The sequence below is a fragment of the Pygoscelis adeliae genome, unplaced genomic scaffold, assembly GCF_000699105.1.
Source record: "Pygoscelis adeliae isolate BGI_AS28 unplaced genomic scaffold, ASM69910v1 Scaffold544, whole genome shotgun sequence".
Taxonomy (NCBI): domain Eukaryota; kingdom Metazoa; phylum Chordata; class Aves; order Sphenisciformes; family Spheniscidae; genus Pygoscelis; species Pygoscelis adeliae.
In genome coordinates this window covers 334,005-353,151 of record NW_008824715.1, presented here as the reverse complement: position 1 = coordinate 353,151, position 19,147 = coordinate 334,005, and the positions used below count along the sequence as shown (strand labels likewise).

General features: G+C 41.6%; 1 protein-coding gene across 1 annotated transcript in view; it reads right to left on the bottom strand.

Moving 5' to 3' along the window:
* Positions 1-19,147, bottom strand: part of FARP2 (FERM, RhoGEF and pleckstrin domain protein 2) — an 80,486-nt gene that overhangs the window by 4,120 nt on the left and 57,219 nt on the right. The window contains 11 exon segments of the mRNA XM_009323186.1: positions 638-801; positions 1,495-1,613; positions 3,726-3,808; positions 4,525-4,614; positions 5,011-5,079; positions 5,912-6,042; positions 7,089-7,326; positions 8,346-8,427; positions 9,426-9,559; positions 10,835-10,924; positions 17,987-18,165. Coding sequence (XP_009321461.1) covers positions 638-801; positions 1,495-1,613; positions 3,726-3,808; positions 4,525-4,614; positions 5,011-5,079; positions 5,912-6,042; positions 7,089-7,326; positions 8,346-8,427; positions 9,426-9,559; positions 10,835-10,924; positions 17,987-18,165 — 1,379 coding nt within the window.

The following is a 19,147-nucleotide window of genomic DNA, read 5'->3' as shown; positions in this document are numbered from 1 at the left end:
ACAGACATCTGTCTTGAAATCTGCAGGATTCAGTACCAAAAGATGCCACCAGTGCTGCATCAAGCCATGCCAAGTAGTAAGACCTGAGGTAACAGCAGCTCAGCAGGCACATAATAAATCTCTGTTCAGCACAACACAACAGTGCCATAAAATGGCACTTCCTAATTCTTGCTGCTCACCCCTGCCAGCAAGGGAAGGGCAGAGAAGTCATATTCCCACTGAGCTTAACACACTCTTCTTAATTCTAGGTGCAGTACAGTAGCTAAACAGACCTCAGTACAGCAGAGTCAATCTCTAAAGGAAAATATCATGGACAGATAACTTATCCTCCAGCAAGGTTGATGAAACCCAAAGGAACAATTCAGTCCTAGGATATCCCTGGTTTCCTTTAAAATTTCCCTCCTTCAGTGCCTTTGCCGAAGCAAAACCTTGCTGCGAGGAGAGGAGAGCGTGTGTATGCAGACACACAAACATGCACAGAGGAGGGCAAGCATGCAGCAGCCTTTTAATGGCCCATGCTCTCCCACAGACGCAGAGATGCTGCCACGGCAAAATGGGAGATGGAGTGGAGGCCGAGCGGTGGCCAAGCAAGCCAGGACAGACAGAGTGAGACGTGAGAGCTGCGCCCTGCGGGTACCTCAACAGCCACACTGAAGTCAGTCATGGAGACGCTCGTGTTGCGGTACCAGCACACGTGCATGGTTGTGTTGGCACGGTGGTGGCTCTGCCTGTCCAAGGAGCTATGAGAAGAGTGTATGTCATCTTCGGACTCCTGTTCTAGTGAGACCTCATCAGAGGATCCTGGGGGGAGGAGAATTCAGCAGCAGTTTAAGAAAAATGTGCAATACAAAGAGCAAGAGAAGCAGGGATTCCTGAGAAAAATTGTTTTCTCTTGCAATGGTCCAGTTTTAAAATATGTCAACTTGAATTTGTTACACAGCTTCTAAAGGCCACTCAGAGCAGATCATTGTGTCTTTCATTACTCAGCTCTACGTGGGGCAGCTGACTCAATACTGTGTAAAACAACAACAAAAAAATCCCCACACTTCATCTTCAGTCGATTCTTAGTGAGGAATAGGAAGAAGTGCTCCATGAAGGGATACTACATGTTTCAGCACATCCATAACACCACCAGAGACAGGCACAAGAACACTGGGCTATAAAAGAACTTGCTGATCTCCAAAGACACCAAATTTCTGGACAGAAAATACACTACAGGGTTAAACTGAGAAAAATCTATGTAAGAGATGAATAAGGACCTTTAGAATTAACAATTCTGCAACTGGAGCATCTCCGCTGCATTTAAAGCTACCAGGAACATCAGCCTAGGAAGACAAGCACATTTCTTTTGATTAAAACAAAACAAAAGCAAATAACTCTCCATTACCATATGAATTATAAAAACACTCCATCTAGGTCATCAAATTCACAACAGGAAAAATGAAAAGGATATGACAACAGATGCTTTTCAAGAAGGCAGGAAACACCACTTACTGTTAGAGCGATTGCATACTGAGTTTTCCAGAAGCATGCCAGATTTCTCAGTAGATTTCTTGGCCATTTCAATTGCCATGTTTAGGTCTTCCATCCACTTCCCCATCTCCAGGCGGGTACTGCAAGACAAACGGTGTGAATGGAGACCACCCCAGCCTGGAGCCATGGCAGAGTACGAGTTTGCTGAAGGAAGGCACAAGCCACTGCCCGATCAAAGGAGCAGTCCCTTTCCATTAAATAAATAAAAATAACATAAAAACTCCTCCAAAGCATGAGCTTTCCAGACAGGAAGCTGACCTCATACAGCCTTCACCTCTACTTTCAAGCCTTGAAACAAGACTAAAAACCATAAAAAACTTGGACTTTACAGCAAAGAGAATGAATATTCTGAGTGGTTAAATGAATGAGTGGTTAAACATTGGAACAGGCTGCCCAGGGAAGTGGTTGAGTCACCATCCCTGGAAGTATTTAAAAGACGGGTAGATGAGGTGCTTAGGGACATGGTTTAGTGGGCATGGTGGTGTTGGGTTGACGGTTGGACTCGATGATCTTGGAGGTCTCTTCCAACCTTAATGATTCTATGATTCTATGAATAGACAGCCAGAGGGCCACATAATATCCCCCTCTGGAGCTATTGGACTCAGAACAGGAATTATGTGGTCTAGGCCATCGCTGTTCTTCATACAGAGAGCTTCATAGCTGATGGGTTATTTCAAACATGAAATCATGTTTGCACACCAAAAAGCATTTCGGAGATGGGTGGTATGACCATACTGGAAATTTTTTTTTCGAAGGATAAAAAGCAACCTGAAAGACAGCACATCTTTTAAAGGGGATATAGGATTTACCTTACATCTCAAGCAAGTAAAACACAGCATGCAGGAAGATGAGGACTTCTTTCACCCCACACAGTTTCCATTACAGGTTACATGGCTCACGCCATGATTACAGGGTAAGAGCTTTACAGCTCATATATGCGTTATCTATATCCATCAGTATGCAAGAGCATAAGGTTTTCCTTTAGACATGGCCACATGGCCGTGTCATTTCTTTTTTACCTCTGGCTACATTCCCTGTGTGCACAATTGTTGTCTCAAGTGCCATACACAGTTACACGCTCTTGTGTTTGCTTGGGAGGGTCTGTGGGACTTTTTTTGATAGTCATCTCTTTTTTATGAAAGTTTTTAATTTGGACTGAAAATTCCATGCACGGTCTAAGCCTAGCAGCAATTTTTTTTTTGACAGGTAGGGAGAAGTAACAAGAAAAACAACAACCTTTGAGCTGTGTCTGACAAGGTAAAAAATTATATTTATTTTTCCAGATCCAAGAAACTTTCAAGCACTTTTTCTGATTCGCAGCTGCTGAGAAATGGTTTATCTTAAAAATAATCGACATTTTCAGGTGTTAGGCTGGAATTAAAAAAAAGTTTTGCTTGCTGAATATGTCTGCATACCAAAAGTACTGGCTCCTGTGCCATTACATACCTGATTTATAAATGTTCAGTAATGGTTATTTTTCAAGAACAGGTTATCAAGCAGTAGAAAACCCTATAAATTTAAGGTTGAGTTTTAGTGCTCCCATCCTACATTTTTAGCATACTCCAGCTGTCTTTTAGGAGACCTGCAGAGGAACAAAACCTCCTAAAGCTGATCCTGAGAGAATAGGTGTAGTAGGCATCCTAAGTATATTTCAGCTATAAAGTAAAAAAAGGTGCCAAACTCGCTGCGCTGGGACAAGTTACACAGAAAAGAGATTGGTTTTCTCTCCAAGCCAGCCTTTAATTTTTCCTCTCCCATCCCAGCTTCCTCCATGAGATCCATGCAGGAACTCTCCCCTCCTTACATCCATTTGCATGTTCTGGATTTTAATTCTTTTTGGGTCTCTAAAATATTTGTATGTTTAGATCTGGTTTTGTCTCCTGCTTTATAGCAGTTGTTTAAAGGATGACACTGACAACTCAGCTAACTAAAAAACAATACAATGGCAATGTTATTGCTGCTGCTGTCTGTTTAATAACACACCGTTCAGTGAGATAAACTACTCCTTCCTGAAACACAACACTGATAAAGGAGTTGTGAAGTGTCCTGTGTTTTTGGTTTGAAGTCATGCTTTCCAGAGGACGCAGGAAACACCCCCCTGGCTCTGCACCACACAATCAAACAGTAACTCTTTGGAGAAGGTATCTATCAAACCTACATTGAGGTAGGCATTTGAGGAAAATAAACGTTACCTTGCTGCCACCACTATGGTTTTTTGTGCTGAATAGATGGTGAAGCAGTGTGGGACGGCCCATTCATTCTCACTCTCCTCCACCTGCAGAAAAAGAAAAGGTTTATCTCATCACTACTCAGTGCCTGACAAACACTAAAACTGTCCTCCTTGGCTGGCTAGGAATTTGAATCACAATATGATCACAACCCAGTTGCAATAAGTGCAAAACAGCTACTCTTTTATGAATACCACCTACTTCAAGTCTATTTTGGCTCTATACAATAATCTATATCGTGCGTTTCTACTGCCGCATCTCTAGATGGCTAGAGTGCCACATCCAACGGGGCAAGAAAAGGAGGGTTCTGAGCAGGATTCAACTTATTACTTACCGGTGGGTCGAGCACTATCAGCTGCAAATCAAACACAGAAAGAACAGTCCCATTAGAATAGGGGGGTGGGAAGGCAGGAGGACTGATTATATGCCTAGGTGTCTGCACAGGGGTAAAACGCCAGGACCAGTCTCTGTTTCCAGATCAGCCTCTCACAGCAACATGAAAATGAATGGTCAAAAGGGAGTGCGCCAGCTGTTTTGCTAATGCAATGGAAGGAATAAGCTTATTGCCTGCAGACAAGTCTTTGTTTGACACACAGGCTGGGGCATGTGAAGGTCCAGTCCATGGCCAGCAGCACTGCAGGCTGCTGTCACTGGCCTGGGAGCAGCTTGTGGCTTTGATCCTCCTGCCCTGAAAGAATGCCTCAACATTTGCCTCAGGCAAAGTAATTTCCTTAATGCTGTGATGCAACTTGAAACCACTTACCAACATGCCATGCAGAGGAAGATGTCCGTGAATTTTGAATTGATTTGTTCCTGTAACCCCTTTGCTTGTGTACAGTAACATATCTGAGAACTGAAAAAGGCAGGAAGAATACAATCAACATTCTGAAGGCAGCAGGTAGGGCCACATATTTTTTTACATCTTTTTAAAAAACTGTTGTTTAAAGACCACTGTAGACGCATGAACAAACACCATTTCTCAGTCAATTTGGCCTACTTTCCTTAAAACCACTCTTTTGTTTACTTACAAGAGAGGCAATTAATTTTTTTAAATTGTGTTAAAACTATGTGCCATTAAGGAAGCAAACTGAATAGACAGTATTGTCACAGTCACGCTCTATCTAAAAATCCCTCAGAGTGAGTTTTCAGTTACGATTGCCGATTTTCATCACAAGCACATGAAAACACACTTTCACGACAACTTTATCTTGAAGACCTTGGGTTTATGAAAACCAGAAGCAACACCCACCAGAAAGAACATCCGCTGCTGTAAACCCTTCTTAGTGAGCTTGTACAAGCAACCTTCCCGGATAAACTCCTACAGCAGAAAATAAGAAGTCAGACAAAGCTTGATCTTTCCCAAACACAGAGAATTTTAATCGTTCCTTTTTTTTCATCCCAGAGTATACAGGTGTTGATTGGTGCCCAGCAATGATCACTAACAGATTTGTTAAACACCAGATGACACCTTTCCTTCTATTTTGTAACATGAATCAGCTCCTTACTATAGCCAGCATTTAAATCAATGAAGCAAGAGAAGGAAAAAGGAGCAGAGTTCCTGTTGGACACCAGCAGTTCACCTATTACACTTACATCCCACTGCAGTGATTGCCATAGCATCCCAAAAGCATATGCGATGCTCCTGTACTTATGCTCAGTATATCTATCAAAAACAAAGAAACAAAAAACCAAGCAGGAGCTAAACAAACTCCTAGAAACAGTCTCACCGATACCAGTTTTGCCCATTGACATGGCTCTCACCATACTACGTTCTCCATGCAGTCTCAGTCCACAGACAGAGATTGCATCAGCCAGACATAAGCAGACCTGGTAATGGATTTCCTATTGAGTACGTGACATACCGCTTCCCACTCAAACACAAAGCACCATACCCCAGCATACCCAGTATCTGCTGTACTGGAAACACCAAACTGTAGCTAGAGTCTAAGCAGAAGCATTTTTGATCTATTCCCTAGGACATCACCAAGACCTCCATGGGTCTGTGTACTATGTGCTATGAAAACAATTATACAAAGCCTTTACAGTCGTTCCATAAAACAGAGAGGCAGTGATGGCAAATACATGCTTGAAAGGCATTTCCTTGGCAATAAAACCAATGAAGGCTCTAAAAACTAAGCAAAGGTACTTACCCTACCAGGTGCTGTGAGATTATCTATGCCAATCAAGTCATGCTGCAGCTCTGTCAGCTTCTGGAAATTCTCCAGGCGGATGAGACTGTGCTGCAGCTGAGATGTCATTTCTACGACTTCTTTCAGCGCGTCTGTAAGGAAAACAGCACCAAGGGGATCAGAACAGAGCAGACAAACCCACGCCACCAATTTTATCCCTGGAAAACTGAATCTGAAATTTATAGCCAGATTTAGAATAGGACAGAATAGTTCAGTTGGAAGGGACCTACAACGATTGTCTAGTCCAACTGCCAACTTAAAGCATATTTTATAGCTACTTAGGGGCAAAATGGAGACTAGCAAGTAACTTCATAGCGCTTCCTATGCTTCTGGAGATTATTGCGTATCTCAGATTTTGTGCATATAAAAAGTATTTACCATGTAGCCAAAAGTAAATTAAAAAATTAAAGCCAACTATTTCTGCCAAAGATTACTTTATAAATGAATGGAATTTACTATGCAAGCTTTTGACACTACAAAGCAATTATTTTTTGTCACATTCTTACTTATAAATGACAAAGAGTTCCTAAAAACCCTACTTTCTTCCCTGCTAAAAAAGGGGAAAAGAAAAGGACTAATTTTCCAGCTATGGTTGAAACATTAAGATCCATCAAGATTACCATGAGAAAAACACTTTCCGGAAAGCCAGAAAAAGCATTCATTCTATGCAAAGAGAACAGTCTACATCGAAGTCATCTTTTGCATTTTCCAAACTAGCAGTTAAGGCAATTTTCTATCTATTGCAGAATGCTTCAGAGCCCTGAACCAGAGCATGGTAGGAGAGTAGTGAAACCTGGTACCAAAAAACTTAAAGAAAAACAAAGTTAATTTTAAAATGTAAGCCAAACATTTTTTTTTAATTAAGCTGCCTCCTGCCAGTTTTATGCTGTTCTACTTGGTATAATCTGTTTTTTTTCCATGATATTTAAATTACGGTATTCACTAAGCAGTTGTGTTTTCAGCAATCTAAATCAAGTTCCTGTGTATTTCGCACAGGAGACTCTGCGAGAGTCAGAGAGGTCCTGAATGGAGAAAAAGTGTAATGTGATGCTTGTCCCTCCCAGGGTACAGGCAAAATTTTGTAGGTACATGGGAATAGGTTTCTGCCTAGCACGTATACAGCTGAGTGCTCACTCACTCCGGCAATCTGCAAAGTCCCGGTGCTCTGCCGTGTAGTGCTTGCAAAGTCTCCCCAGGATCAACTTATAGTGCAACAGTCTCTGGATTGGTTTGAGCAGAAACGTGTTGAAGGGCAGGTAGCAAACCTTCTGCAGCTCAAACTCCTTATAAACCACTTCCAGCTTCTTTAGGCGTTTAGTTGCTTTCTCCAGTTCCGTCAGGACCTCATCGTGCTTCTGCAGATAACTGGTAAACTCCTGTTGAATGGTACAAAAAAATTACTCGGATCAAAGGAAAACAGTCTTTAATAGATTTCACAGTGAATAAGAAAAACATGCACTCCCCTCTCTGCTTTTGTCTCTGACCATAATTATATAATCCAAGACTGCATATATTGTCATAAATATTGACAAAAATAGCATTAACAACATTTTATGTTTCAATGGCTTCATTAAAAAAAAAACAAACAAAAAAACAGTATTAAAAATAAAAATATTTGCTTGGTTGTCCTCTGTTAACTATTTACCACAGCCGTGCCTCTGATGAGAACAGCCAGCAGCACCACCCATTAATACTTTGCCATTCTAAGACAATTCTTGTCAGTTACTGAGTTTTTTCAAGTTAGGACAGGCAGAAGCATGCTGAGAGGGTTGTCTCATCTAGGTTTATCTATTGAAGAAACTGGCAGGCAGCTCCTAGTCCAGATCAAAATAGGTGTCTGTGCAGCACTACACCTATGCCTGCTGGGATAGCAGTCACACACTTCTGCACTCCCATTCAAGCCACTGGTTTTAATGGAATTACTCCACTACTACAGCACAAGTGTAACTGTCCCATGAAGGCACTCTATTCCAAATAAAGGTGACTTTATTTCAGAATAAACTACTCTGCAGTTAAAAAATATTTGTATTTTGAAATTAAACAACCTTATGAAACAGTGTCTCCATAGGGGAGAGTTCAAGTTGTGCAAATATAGGAGAGACGGAGAAGCCAATGAAATAATTTTTCTTTGCCTTCTGCTGAATAACCAATAAACAAACAAGCTTTTCTCAAGGTAAATGTAGGTGGTTAAGTAGGTGGTTAAATAAGCAACAGTGGTATAAAGCCTTGCTGTAAATATTTTATTATGTTTTCCTTTTAATCTGTTCATCAACAGTAATTGTTTGCAAGTCACTTCAAGTTTAGTGGAAATACCAAACCTTGAACTCTCATCCTTGACAAAAGGAAAAAATGACTCAACAATCCTGAGATTCTGTTATTTTAATCTTTTATCTACCTTTAGAGTACGCATATTCCTGAGCATGACATCTCCAATGCGTTGATAATTTCCTTTCATGTGAGCATTGGTTTTTCCTTCCCTGAAACACATAAGGAGATGAAATAAGAAGGCGCAGTACATGGGAGATCAAGAAATTTCAATTTCCTCCCTCCACCTTCCCCTGTGCTTCAAGACATAATCTTTAAGAAATGCTTCCCAGGTACCTGTGTATTTTATGGACTGTTCTAGTAAAATTAAGGGAAGCAGTACTAATACTAATGCCTCCTCTATCCATTTTTAGCCACTTGACATTCCGATTTCATTGTTCGGGTTGAAAACTTGGTACAGTAAACATGGAAGCTGCATAAAATAACAAACACAAAGCCATGCTCAGAAAACTGAGAAAGGAATAGAAATGAATTTGTGTGAAAGCTTATTTTGGAGTTTAACCTCTCAGACTTCTGAATAAATGTCATAACATGATCCCACCTGAACTTATTTTTGTTTGTACTTAGTTTACGTTAACCACCTCCTTTTGAATGGTAAATAGATTCTCATATATTACATCTCAGGTCAGGAGAAAGTAATACAAAGGTTAAAAGACTAAAGACATGCTCTTTGAAATAAACTGTGCTGCAAGGACTGAACTCTAATCTTAATTACCAAAAAGCATTTCCTAGATTTTCACCTGGAGATTCATTAACTGGAAGGTATTGAAAAAAACCACACATTATTTTTTTTACCTTATGTTTCTTCTCTTTTCTAAGGCTAGAGAGACAACATAGGTTATAGTAACGGTTGGACTCGATGATTGTAAGGGTCTTTTCCAACCTAAACGATTCTCTGATTACAAAACCTTGGTCTGGTGGACAATTCATACAGCTACAGGATATTATGTACAAGGCAGTGCTTGAAAAATGGGCTTTGCAAAATTTATTTAGTATTTTTTTAAAAACTATAATATATTAAAATACTTTTTCCTTAATTCTATTTAAGCAGAAATACCAGTTTCAATATAGATTAAGTACAGTTTTGATGGGAGAACGTAGGAAAAGGTCCCCCAGCTCATTGCCCATGTACTGCACTATTAATGCTTACCAGAGCGATAGCCTTTGCTCAATCTCTTTCAGAAAGCCTCGATGAAACTCATAAATTGGGTCTATGTTAGAGAAGAGTAATGTCATCAGGCCCTCTGGCATAGCATTCTCCTTTATCACTGCGCTGCGAAACCACTGCCGGAAAAATCATAAATTATGATGAATTTTTCTATCTAAGAAATTAATCGCTAGCGTAAAGATTTCTGCTCCTGCAGCGATGGGGGAGGAGAAAGTGTGTGCACAGCGCAACAGCAGGAAGGAAGGAGAAATATTTAGGGAAGACATAATCTGGGAAAGATGAAAAGATGCAATTTCTTTCCTTGCCAAACATCACAAATATGAGGCTTATTACTGGTTCTGGGCACAAGCATGTTTCTTAATGCAATGATGAGATGGTTGGTAAGGGCTCTAAATTACAGTCAATTACCAAGTGACTGCCACAGTTGATGTTACACCACTGCTTGTACTTCAGCGCAGATACAACTGCTCTTTCATAAAACTTGGAGCCCTGTGCAAGTTACTCAGTAGCTGGAGTCATCTTGTTGTGTGTCACACACTGCACTTTTTGTCACTTTCGGTTCCCTGCTTTCTGGCAGGGAAGTGAATATTACAAAAATCCTCTGAGGTGCCAGATGTTCCCCCATCTTTTAGAAGTGCTGGGAAGCCTGTAGGAGGAATTTGAGTGAGATGGTGCTCACTGAGCTCACAGAGAACACCTCAACAGAAGACATACAGTGTTAAGGGACTCAAACTTCTCTTTGATGAAATTAAAACAATAGCTTATTGAAACACAACAGTTAGTGTACAAACCTGGAATAAATGAACAAAAAGCTCTTAAAGAAAAAGAGTTGGAAACTCAAGCTGTCCTCCAAACAAGTACTCACCAAGTGAGTACTCTGGGTGAAAAGAGGGGAAAAGGAGAGGAAAGAAAAAGCAGCAACAAAAAAAAGACATAACTCCTCAAACCCATATGGAACCTTAATACCCTCTGCAATTTTCATCTGCTCTCATGATCTGAAGGCACAAAAAGTACAGCTTCCCAAGGAATAGCGCAGAGATGATGACTAGATTATAAGCAGAGCTGACAGCAATGACTATCATTGAAGCTGAACGCAAAATATTTTTAGGCTGTCCCTGTTCACAATTTTCAGAGAGAAAGTTTGCTTAAGACATCAAAATGACATGTGATGTAGCTATTGGAGCTAACAGTAGAAGTCCAGAGAAGATATCTGCTCTCCCACATGAGGACCTACAGGACAAGGAAGGTAACAGCTACATGGCTCATGAGTTATGCTTTATCATAGGACTTCCTCCTTCTGTTACCTGGAAGAAATTCCAAGTTTTTCCAAATTAACAATTACAAATCTGTTAAGAAAAGGAAAAGCATTAAAGAAAGTTAAAAACTCTTACCACTGTAATAACTTCCAGGTCCTTTAAATATGTCCGTTCTGTAGCAAGAATCTCCTTTGCTATGAAGTATGCCTTGTCAGTTGGATAGCGCTGAAAGAATACAAAGTAATCAACAGGTATTAAAATATAAATGCTCTATTTATTATTAAGCACAAGCTCAAACCTTACATACATTTCCCCTTGCTGTGTGCAAATGGAGCAGTCGATTACTAACAGGGCATCTCTGTATTCAGTACCGTATTCTCAAATACTGACTTCACTATAAAATATTCTTTTATTTCAAGATTATTAAAAAAATAATGTCAGTTATATGAACTCCCCTTTCAAAATCAAGGAAGCACTTTACAAAAATATGGAAACAGTTACTCCAGATTTCCTAGGTTTTAACTTCTCTAACCAAACGGAGTTCAGCAGATCCGCAACACAGACCTTTTCCAAAACTATTCTATTTCCAATCACAGCTTTTACCCAAATCCTTTGAAGATCATATTAATTAGTTAAGAAAACACAAAATCAAACTACAGCAGTTGTTGGCTGCATGGTTGCTCCAGGGCTGCTATTTAAAGAAAAGAGAAGACAGAATGGACATGAAAGCACAAAGGAATGAAATGGTGAAAAGAGATGTTCTGCAGCTGCAACAAACCACAATCAGAGTTAGCCTGAAAACATACATTATTAAAAATCACATAAGTAATATTAAGGAACTAATCACATTTCAAGCTAAGATGCTGCTTTGCCTCCTTAGCTCACTATGTCGTGCCACAGTTTTGTGCCAAATCCTCACCTGGTGAAAACAAATGACAGCAAACCCATTTGAGTTACATGAAAATCTGGCCTTCCCCATCTTTGTCCCTCTTGAGGATAATACAGGTTTGAAAATTATTTCTCCCTTTTCCTTGTATGTACCACGTTAATAAAAAAATTCTCTTTTGAGAGACACTTTGAGATGCCCTCCAGTGCCACCAGCACAGCTACTCAGTGCTTCTAAATCCTCCATCTCAATATTGCTCATGGAGGAGATGTTTTCCTGGTTGCTCAGTAATGCATCTATTGAGTTCATCTTAGCCACACAGAACCCCTGGAGGTGTGTATCCCCAAATAATTAATTTTGAGAAACTCTCTAGCCTCTTTTCAGGTTATTTTATGCTAGTTACTGTGGTCCCACACGTCAGCCACCTCCCTAGGGGTACCAGAGGACATACTTTCTTCTATTTCCTCCAGAGCCATCCTCTTAACTTTAATGTACCTGTCTCAGGTACATGGTGTCACGGAAAATCCGAACTAATCTTGGCTTCAGTTTTGTTTTTTTTTTTCTTGGGCTATTTACCTAACTGTAGTCTCATAAACCCTCAAAATGCTTTTGAACCTCAGTGGGCACCCTTCTCAAAACAGCCTCTTCCCAAAGGATACGACATCATTTTTCTGACCTCCCTGGAGACCAAGGTGACACAGCTCTTTTATCTCACTTACCAACTTCCTCCTGCAGCACTTAACTGTTCTGAAACACCCTGTTTATAAGCTGATGGAACAACGCACGCTAGCTTGACTGTAACTTCAGCAGTCTCTTACATGATATGAGAACTACTGCTAACAGATGTTTTTTGTGTAACACAGCTTTGTGTATGCCTCCTCCTCGGCTCTGCACAGGATACTATAGTGCACAATGCCCAGAAGGGATGAACTTCTATGGAAAAAAATAGAGTTTCCCAAGGCAAAGCAAACCCTGGGTTATGGAATCAACCACAGGCTGCAACAAGAGGTGATCACAGGGAGCCTCATCTCTGTAGCCACGGCAGAGATGACCCTGCTGCAAGCTCTGCACAGCATCACTGCACACGTGCGCATCCACTGGCTTCATCCCTCTCCTCAGCATCACCTCTCCACTCTGGGGACTCCCCGGCAGCCTCCCAGCTCACCTGGACCTGCCACCATCTCACATCCATTTAAAACAGTTGCTTAAAGAGTTACTCTCAAGCGATGTATATAATTTAGTATACTCTTGAGAACTCTAGAAAGGACCCTGCCTGTCCCTAATTCACACCTTGTGTTTTGATCCTCACTTGAGTGCTTTTTCCCCCACTCTCAAAAATATTTTTCTGGATTGTTTCTTCCTTAAAAACCTACAGAGCGTGAAGGCCAAAACACACCGTGCCCACAACCTCGCACTTTTCATAGCCTGCATGAATTACCATTTTCACCACCTTTGAGCACTTCTGCAGGTTTTCACTTTATTCTCCAGCTGACTGCGTGCTAGCTCGAGGAACAGAAGATGCTTTTCATTCCTCAAGCATCTTCTCTTCCCTTCTGTCTCCCCACTGCATCATCACTTTCTGTTTACTCTCTGATGTTCCTGCTGCTTTCCAAATTGCTCCCTGCTGAAATTTAGTGCCCTTAATTTTCTTTTTTTTTGGTCTTACACCAGTCCTAACTGAATCCCCTGTGCTGAGTCCTGGCAGCAGCTGCTAGGCAGACCCTGTACCAGAAGCACCACAAAGTGGTACGGCTGTCACAGTGCAACACCTTCATTTGGCCCTGCCAAGCACCTTCATTGCCGGTCATTGCAAGAGGAAAAAAAAATTAATTCATGCCTGAAAAAAATAAACCCCGAAACTCTCTGAGGAGGCAGTCTGCTTTCAAAGTCCAAAGAAAACATCCCTACAACCATAGCAGGCATCATGGCAAATATCCCCACTTGGAAAAACTAGTATTTCACTGTATTATGTACATACGATCCCACCTGGAAACCTTCAAACACACTAGATGCAGTAACACCAGCTCATGTCAAGTGAAGAGCTCTACTCTGAATTCACAAAGGCCAAAGATAAAGGACTATGAGACTAAGAAAGACCTTCCTGTCTGCCTTGCACATAGATCAAAATGTCACAAAACTATCAAGTCTGGAAATAAACAAACAAATAAATAATAATTCCACATAACCAAAAATGCTTAACTTTTCACTTCAAACACCAGACTTCAACTGTGTTAAAAATAACTCCGGGTGGGGGGAACCCACCAAAAAACCCACACCAAAAAAGCCCAGCTTTTACCCTCTTTTAAACTGGGTTGCTACAACCAACCTCCATTAGAAAAGGAACAGGGAGAAATCTACCAGTAAGATGAAAGAAAACCACAGTGACTTAAAAAGAAAAAGTAACAAAAACCCTCAGCTTTTCTCAAGGTTTCAGTACAGCAACAACAGCATCACAGCAGCATGGAGTGGAAAGCACACACTGCAAGAGTTGAAGAGTTTGCTGAAGAGGTTACGTATAAATGCCCTGATTAACCAAGTGGAACTACAGCGGCATCAGTACCCTTAAAATCAGAGCTCTATTAGTAGTGATATTGTAAGATTACATTTTTCTTGTTCAATAAAGCTGTAAAACTGCTGTGAAATTTAACTTGGTTAAATTTAACCAATTCAACATTGGTTTCTGCCTGGGTTTGTTACCCTTAAAACACTGTCTTCAAATGGAGAAGTCTCAGAAGTTGGCCAAGCTTAAGACCAGTTACAATAAAATTCCCTTCCAGGATTCTCACTTTTATAAATTAGTTTCAGCTTGAAAGAGAACTCAAGCTGCTGAAATATCAGACTTTGCAGAATGAGGCAGAAAGGACTGGGCTTCAGCATTTAAGACAGACAAGGCAGTCACTGCTCGTTATTTCTAGGGTATATACTATGCCAGTTATAAGGATAAATGAGAGGAAGTATTTTAAAAAAAACTATTGAAAAACTAATGGTCGAGTGATCTGTCAAAGCTATAAACTCTACCTCAAAAAGTCTAAATGAGATAGGGAGGCTGAAAGTTGGGGGTAGGTAGGTGGAAACAACCAACAGACTTGGGTTGTTTCCATCTCAACTCCCAGTTACTGGTTAAACCTTCCTCTCTCCTGCAAGCACGTACTCATACCACATCCACGATATGGGTAGTTCTTAACAGCATCGCACAATCTGACTCAGTTATTTGGGGTCTCCAGGAGAAGAGTGCCTGGAGGATTGTCCTGCAAAGAGCTGCTTGTGTCTCTCATGCTGCAGCACTTGGCTCCACTGAGCTGCACGGCAGATCTCAGAAAGGTCCCTTAGTGTTCAGAAGCAATCACGGGAGAAGTGAGCTTTGGAAGCACTAAATCCAGAGTGGTGGCAAGAGTGCTGTATGTTCCCTCAGCAGCTGAGAGTCAGGACATACGGTGCAGAGATCTCCAGATCATCAACTGAGATGAAACAAGAGTGAGCAAGCTTGCACCTGCTGGCACCAAGAAGTACCCAACAACATGGTGAAGACAGCAAACAGCATGGGCCTGTGACCTTCTTGCCTGAGGACCCTGACAGAGGTAAGACAACCAGAACATTGGATGGGATGAGCAGAAAAGCAGGATTAAAGAGCACACAAGGTGGTTTCTTCTTTGAGATTACACTCAAAGTGTAACTTTGAGATTAAAACTATAGATTACAGTGTGGCCACTGACTCCATAAGGAACTGAGTTTGGACAATGGAGCCTTCCTTGCACTGTAATGGAAGGTCCTGGATCCTTCTCAAGTACTGAAGAGTCAACAAACCTGGTTGCTCTCTCTTTCTCTGCAAGTAGGCAAGGCAAGGCAAGGGGAGCAAAGCAGCTTACAGAAAAATGGTCACAGAAGTCTGCTGTTAGGTGGACTTCTCTATCTTACTGGGAGAAATGCAATGTTCTGTGGTGTGTAGTTTGTCAGTTACTATATACCATGCCCCTACAAAGGCAAAGTCTGGTAGTCTTGTTATCCACATCTGAAAAGTAGTCAAAGAATGCATGTGTCAATGTATGTATACACACACACATTTATTTCTCCTGAGTGCATCTAAATGCTCGGAGTCTGCTTAAGAAAGAGGAGCTGGCTGGACTAGAACATTCAAGAGGTCCCTTCCAACCTCAATGATTCTGTGGCTGCATATTCTTGTTATTGCTAGCAACCACTGTGAAAGCCTGATAACATGGTGCAGCGTGGATAAAAAAGAAAATCTGAATCACACACTGACATCTGGCCATCTCTGTCATTTTGAAAAACTGTGGAGGCACACGAAGCCATTGCTTACCAAAGTACACGATCAAATGTCAGTATGAAGCAGTACATCAGCTTTGCCGCATAGACAAGAGGAGGCTTGCTGCACAGAGTACATGAGACTCTGGAGAAGCTCCTGGGAGACGTTGGTCAGAATTCGTGAACTACCACCACTTACTTCACCTTTCAGAAAGGCTCTGCAGTGTTCCAGTGCGCAAGAGGATATGGATACAGATGATGCACTGGGGCAGAGAGGCCTTGCTCGGTGGTGCTGAAGCACAGAGCGAGGAGCTGAAGTTCATGTCTCAAGGACTAAAGGTGGAATCACCTCCAGAACAAAAACAAAGCTGAAGTTGAGCTCAGGTCCCCTACAGCCCGAGAGAAGACACCTCAGGACCACTCTAAAGGTCCTGTTATGATTAGAAAGAATGGCTTGGAGGACCAATGTATAGTAAGATGGATCAATGAGACCGTGGTGAGACTGCATGGGAAGTAAGGAACCTAGGAAGAACATACCTTATATATTAAGAAATGGTAGCTCTATGCTATTCTCTACGCTGGTAAATGAAATTTTTTAAAACACATTTTTATTAATGACACACAGCACTTTGCACTGACAGCACAGTCCAGTGAGCTGACACAGATTAAACATGACAGCATTCTGCAAGAACAAGGCCAGATTAAACGTCACCATGTGACAAAATTTTTCATTACTGAATGAGCCAAAGGCAACCGATTTCCAGAATCGACAGCCACCTCCCCCACCAGCCTTTCAGAATACCGCCCTGGCAAGAATCACCTTGAACAATTCACCTGCTTTGACGTGTCCTTTCAATAGTCTCAGCACACAGACAAGGGGTTTTTTACATTCTAATATAATAGTTACAGCCCAAAAGGCACTGTCCTGGTTTCAGCAGGGATAGAGTTAATTTCCTTCCTAGTAGCTGGTACAGTGCTGTGTTTTGGATTTAGGATGGGAACAAAATTGATAAGGCACCGATGTTTTAGTTGTTGCTAGGTAATGCTTACACTGGCCAAGGACTTTCTAGTTTTCCATGCTCTACCGACTGATGCACAGGGAGCTGGGAGGGGGCACAGCCAGGCTGGCCAAAGGGACATTCCATACCATTTGACATCATGCTCAGTACATAAACTGGGGGAAGCTGGCCGGGGGGGGCCGCTGCTCGGGGACTGGCTGGGCATCGGTCGGCGGGTGGTGAGCAATTGTACTGTGCATCACTTGCTTTGTGTATTATTACTATTATCATATTATTATCATTATCATTTTATTTCAATTATTAAACTGTTTTTATCTCAACCCACAAGTTTTCTCACGTGCTTTTCCAATTCTCTCCCCCATCCCATCGGGAGGGGGGGAGTGAGCGAGCAGCTGCGTGGTGCTTAGTTGCCAACCGAGGTTAAACCACGACAGGCACCAAGTGCACTGCTACTGTTTTATATCAAATACATATCAACCGTTTCCCCCAAACAGCTTATCTCAGGAAGCCACATCTCTTAGAATATCTCAACTTGGAAGGGACCCATAAGGATCATCGAGTCCAACTCCCTGCTCCTTGCAGGACTGCCTAACACTGACTAAGAGCGTCATCCAAATGCTCCTTGAATTCTCACAGGCTTGGTGCCATGACCACTTCCCAGGGGAGCCTGTTCCAGGGACTGACTACCCTCTCGGTAAAGAACCTTTTCCTAACATCCAATCTGAACTCTTGTTTCCATGGAGGAAACATGGAGTTCCATGAAGTTTCCAATGGAAACTCTTGTTTCCATTCTGAGGTATAAAAGGCAGATTTTGAGCACAGCCCCCTGCCGCGCAGGGGCCCTCGGCAGCGATTACTGCTAAAACAGCAGGAGGTGGTCCCAGCAGCTGAGGCTGAGAAGACCCCTACGCCAAGATGGCAGCGGGGACTCCAGCCACAACAGCGAGACAAACAGACCAGGCCAAACCTTCAGCACTGAAGTTTTTAACACTAACCACCAAACACATCTATTCTACCACAAAATATAATGCAATCAGCATTCAGCAACCAACAAGCACAGCTCCTCATCTGAAACCATCACTTGTCTCGTGATGTAAATTCCCAGTCTCATCATTATCTTACCTTACGTTTCATTTCATCATCCTCTTCTATCCTGGCACCGCCAGCATCACTAAGGACAGGACTCAGAAGAGGAGATGAACCCTGGCTGGCTGCATTCAAGTTCACCTTAAATGCCGGGTTCAAGCCCAGGGGACTCTTCAGCACGAGGGAAGAGAGCTGAGGATGGTCCACTGGGAGGCCTGGGTGGGAAGAGAACAAGAAGATGGAGTGGAAAAGGGGAGAAAAAGGTTTCAAAGTAGTGCATCTAAGACAATTACCCACTGTTACGGTAAACCATAATTGCAATCTCACATTATTAAAAAAAAGGCAAAAGAAAAAAAGAAAAAAAGGCATATACATCCAAAGACTTAAGTGCATATCTCAAAGCAAATGGCGTGTTCCCTGCAACCCAGCTGTTAATGTGGCAGCGCAGTAAGGACAGACACCTTTACAACTGCATTTAAGGGAAAGGATAAATTGTTTAGTGTCTAGGAAAAAGTGCTCAAATCCTGTTGGATTTTGTTGAGTAGCAGCGGGGTTTGCAACATAGGATTATAGTGTAGTAACAAGAATACAGCTTTTAATGCTTCTTTTTTAAAATAAGAATTGCTTTTCACCCAAGGGAAAAGCTAGGACAAATCATTCCACTTCTCTCCACTCCAGAAAAAAAATCCAGAAGATAAAGCTCATTAAAAAAACATTCAGAAATCAGGGAATCTCCAAAATTGTCCCGATGGGAGAGGAAAACATATTGCTATACGAAAAGGGACCATGCAAGATATTTCATTCCTGGCTCTTCTAAGTATATGAATAGAATAATCTACTGATCTCAAAGGAGAACAATTCTGCAGCACTGAGTATTAACTAGATGGACACAATCCTCTTGCACAGCAAAACCTGTCTGAAGCAGGAGTAACATGCACTGCTTTGCTTTAGATTAATTGTCAAATTTTTTTTATATTATTATTTCAGTTGTGGACCCTTTAGAGATTTCTGACATATAAAGCACCATTACAGTGAATTTAAGCCTATGAACAGTAGCTGCTCTCCTCTCCTCTGCAGACCCCTTAGAAAGAGCACACAGACACCCCTTGGGGGTTCACAGTGAAAACGACTGTTCAAGAAGATCTGCTTTTTGGAACCAAACAAAGGCAACAGACACTCCAATTACTCACACTACGC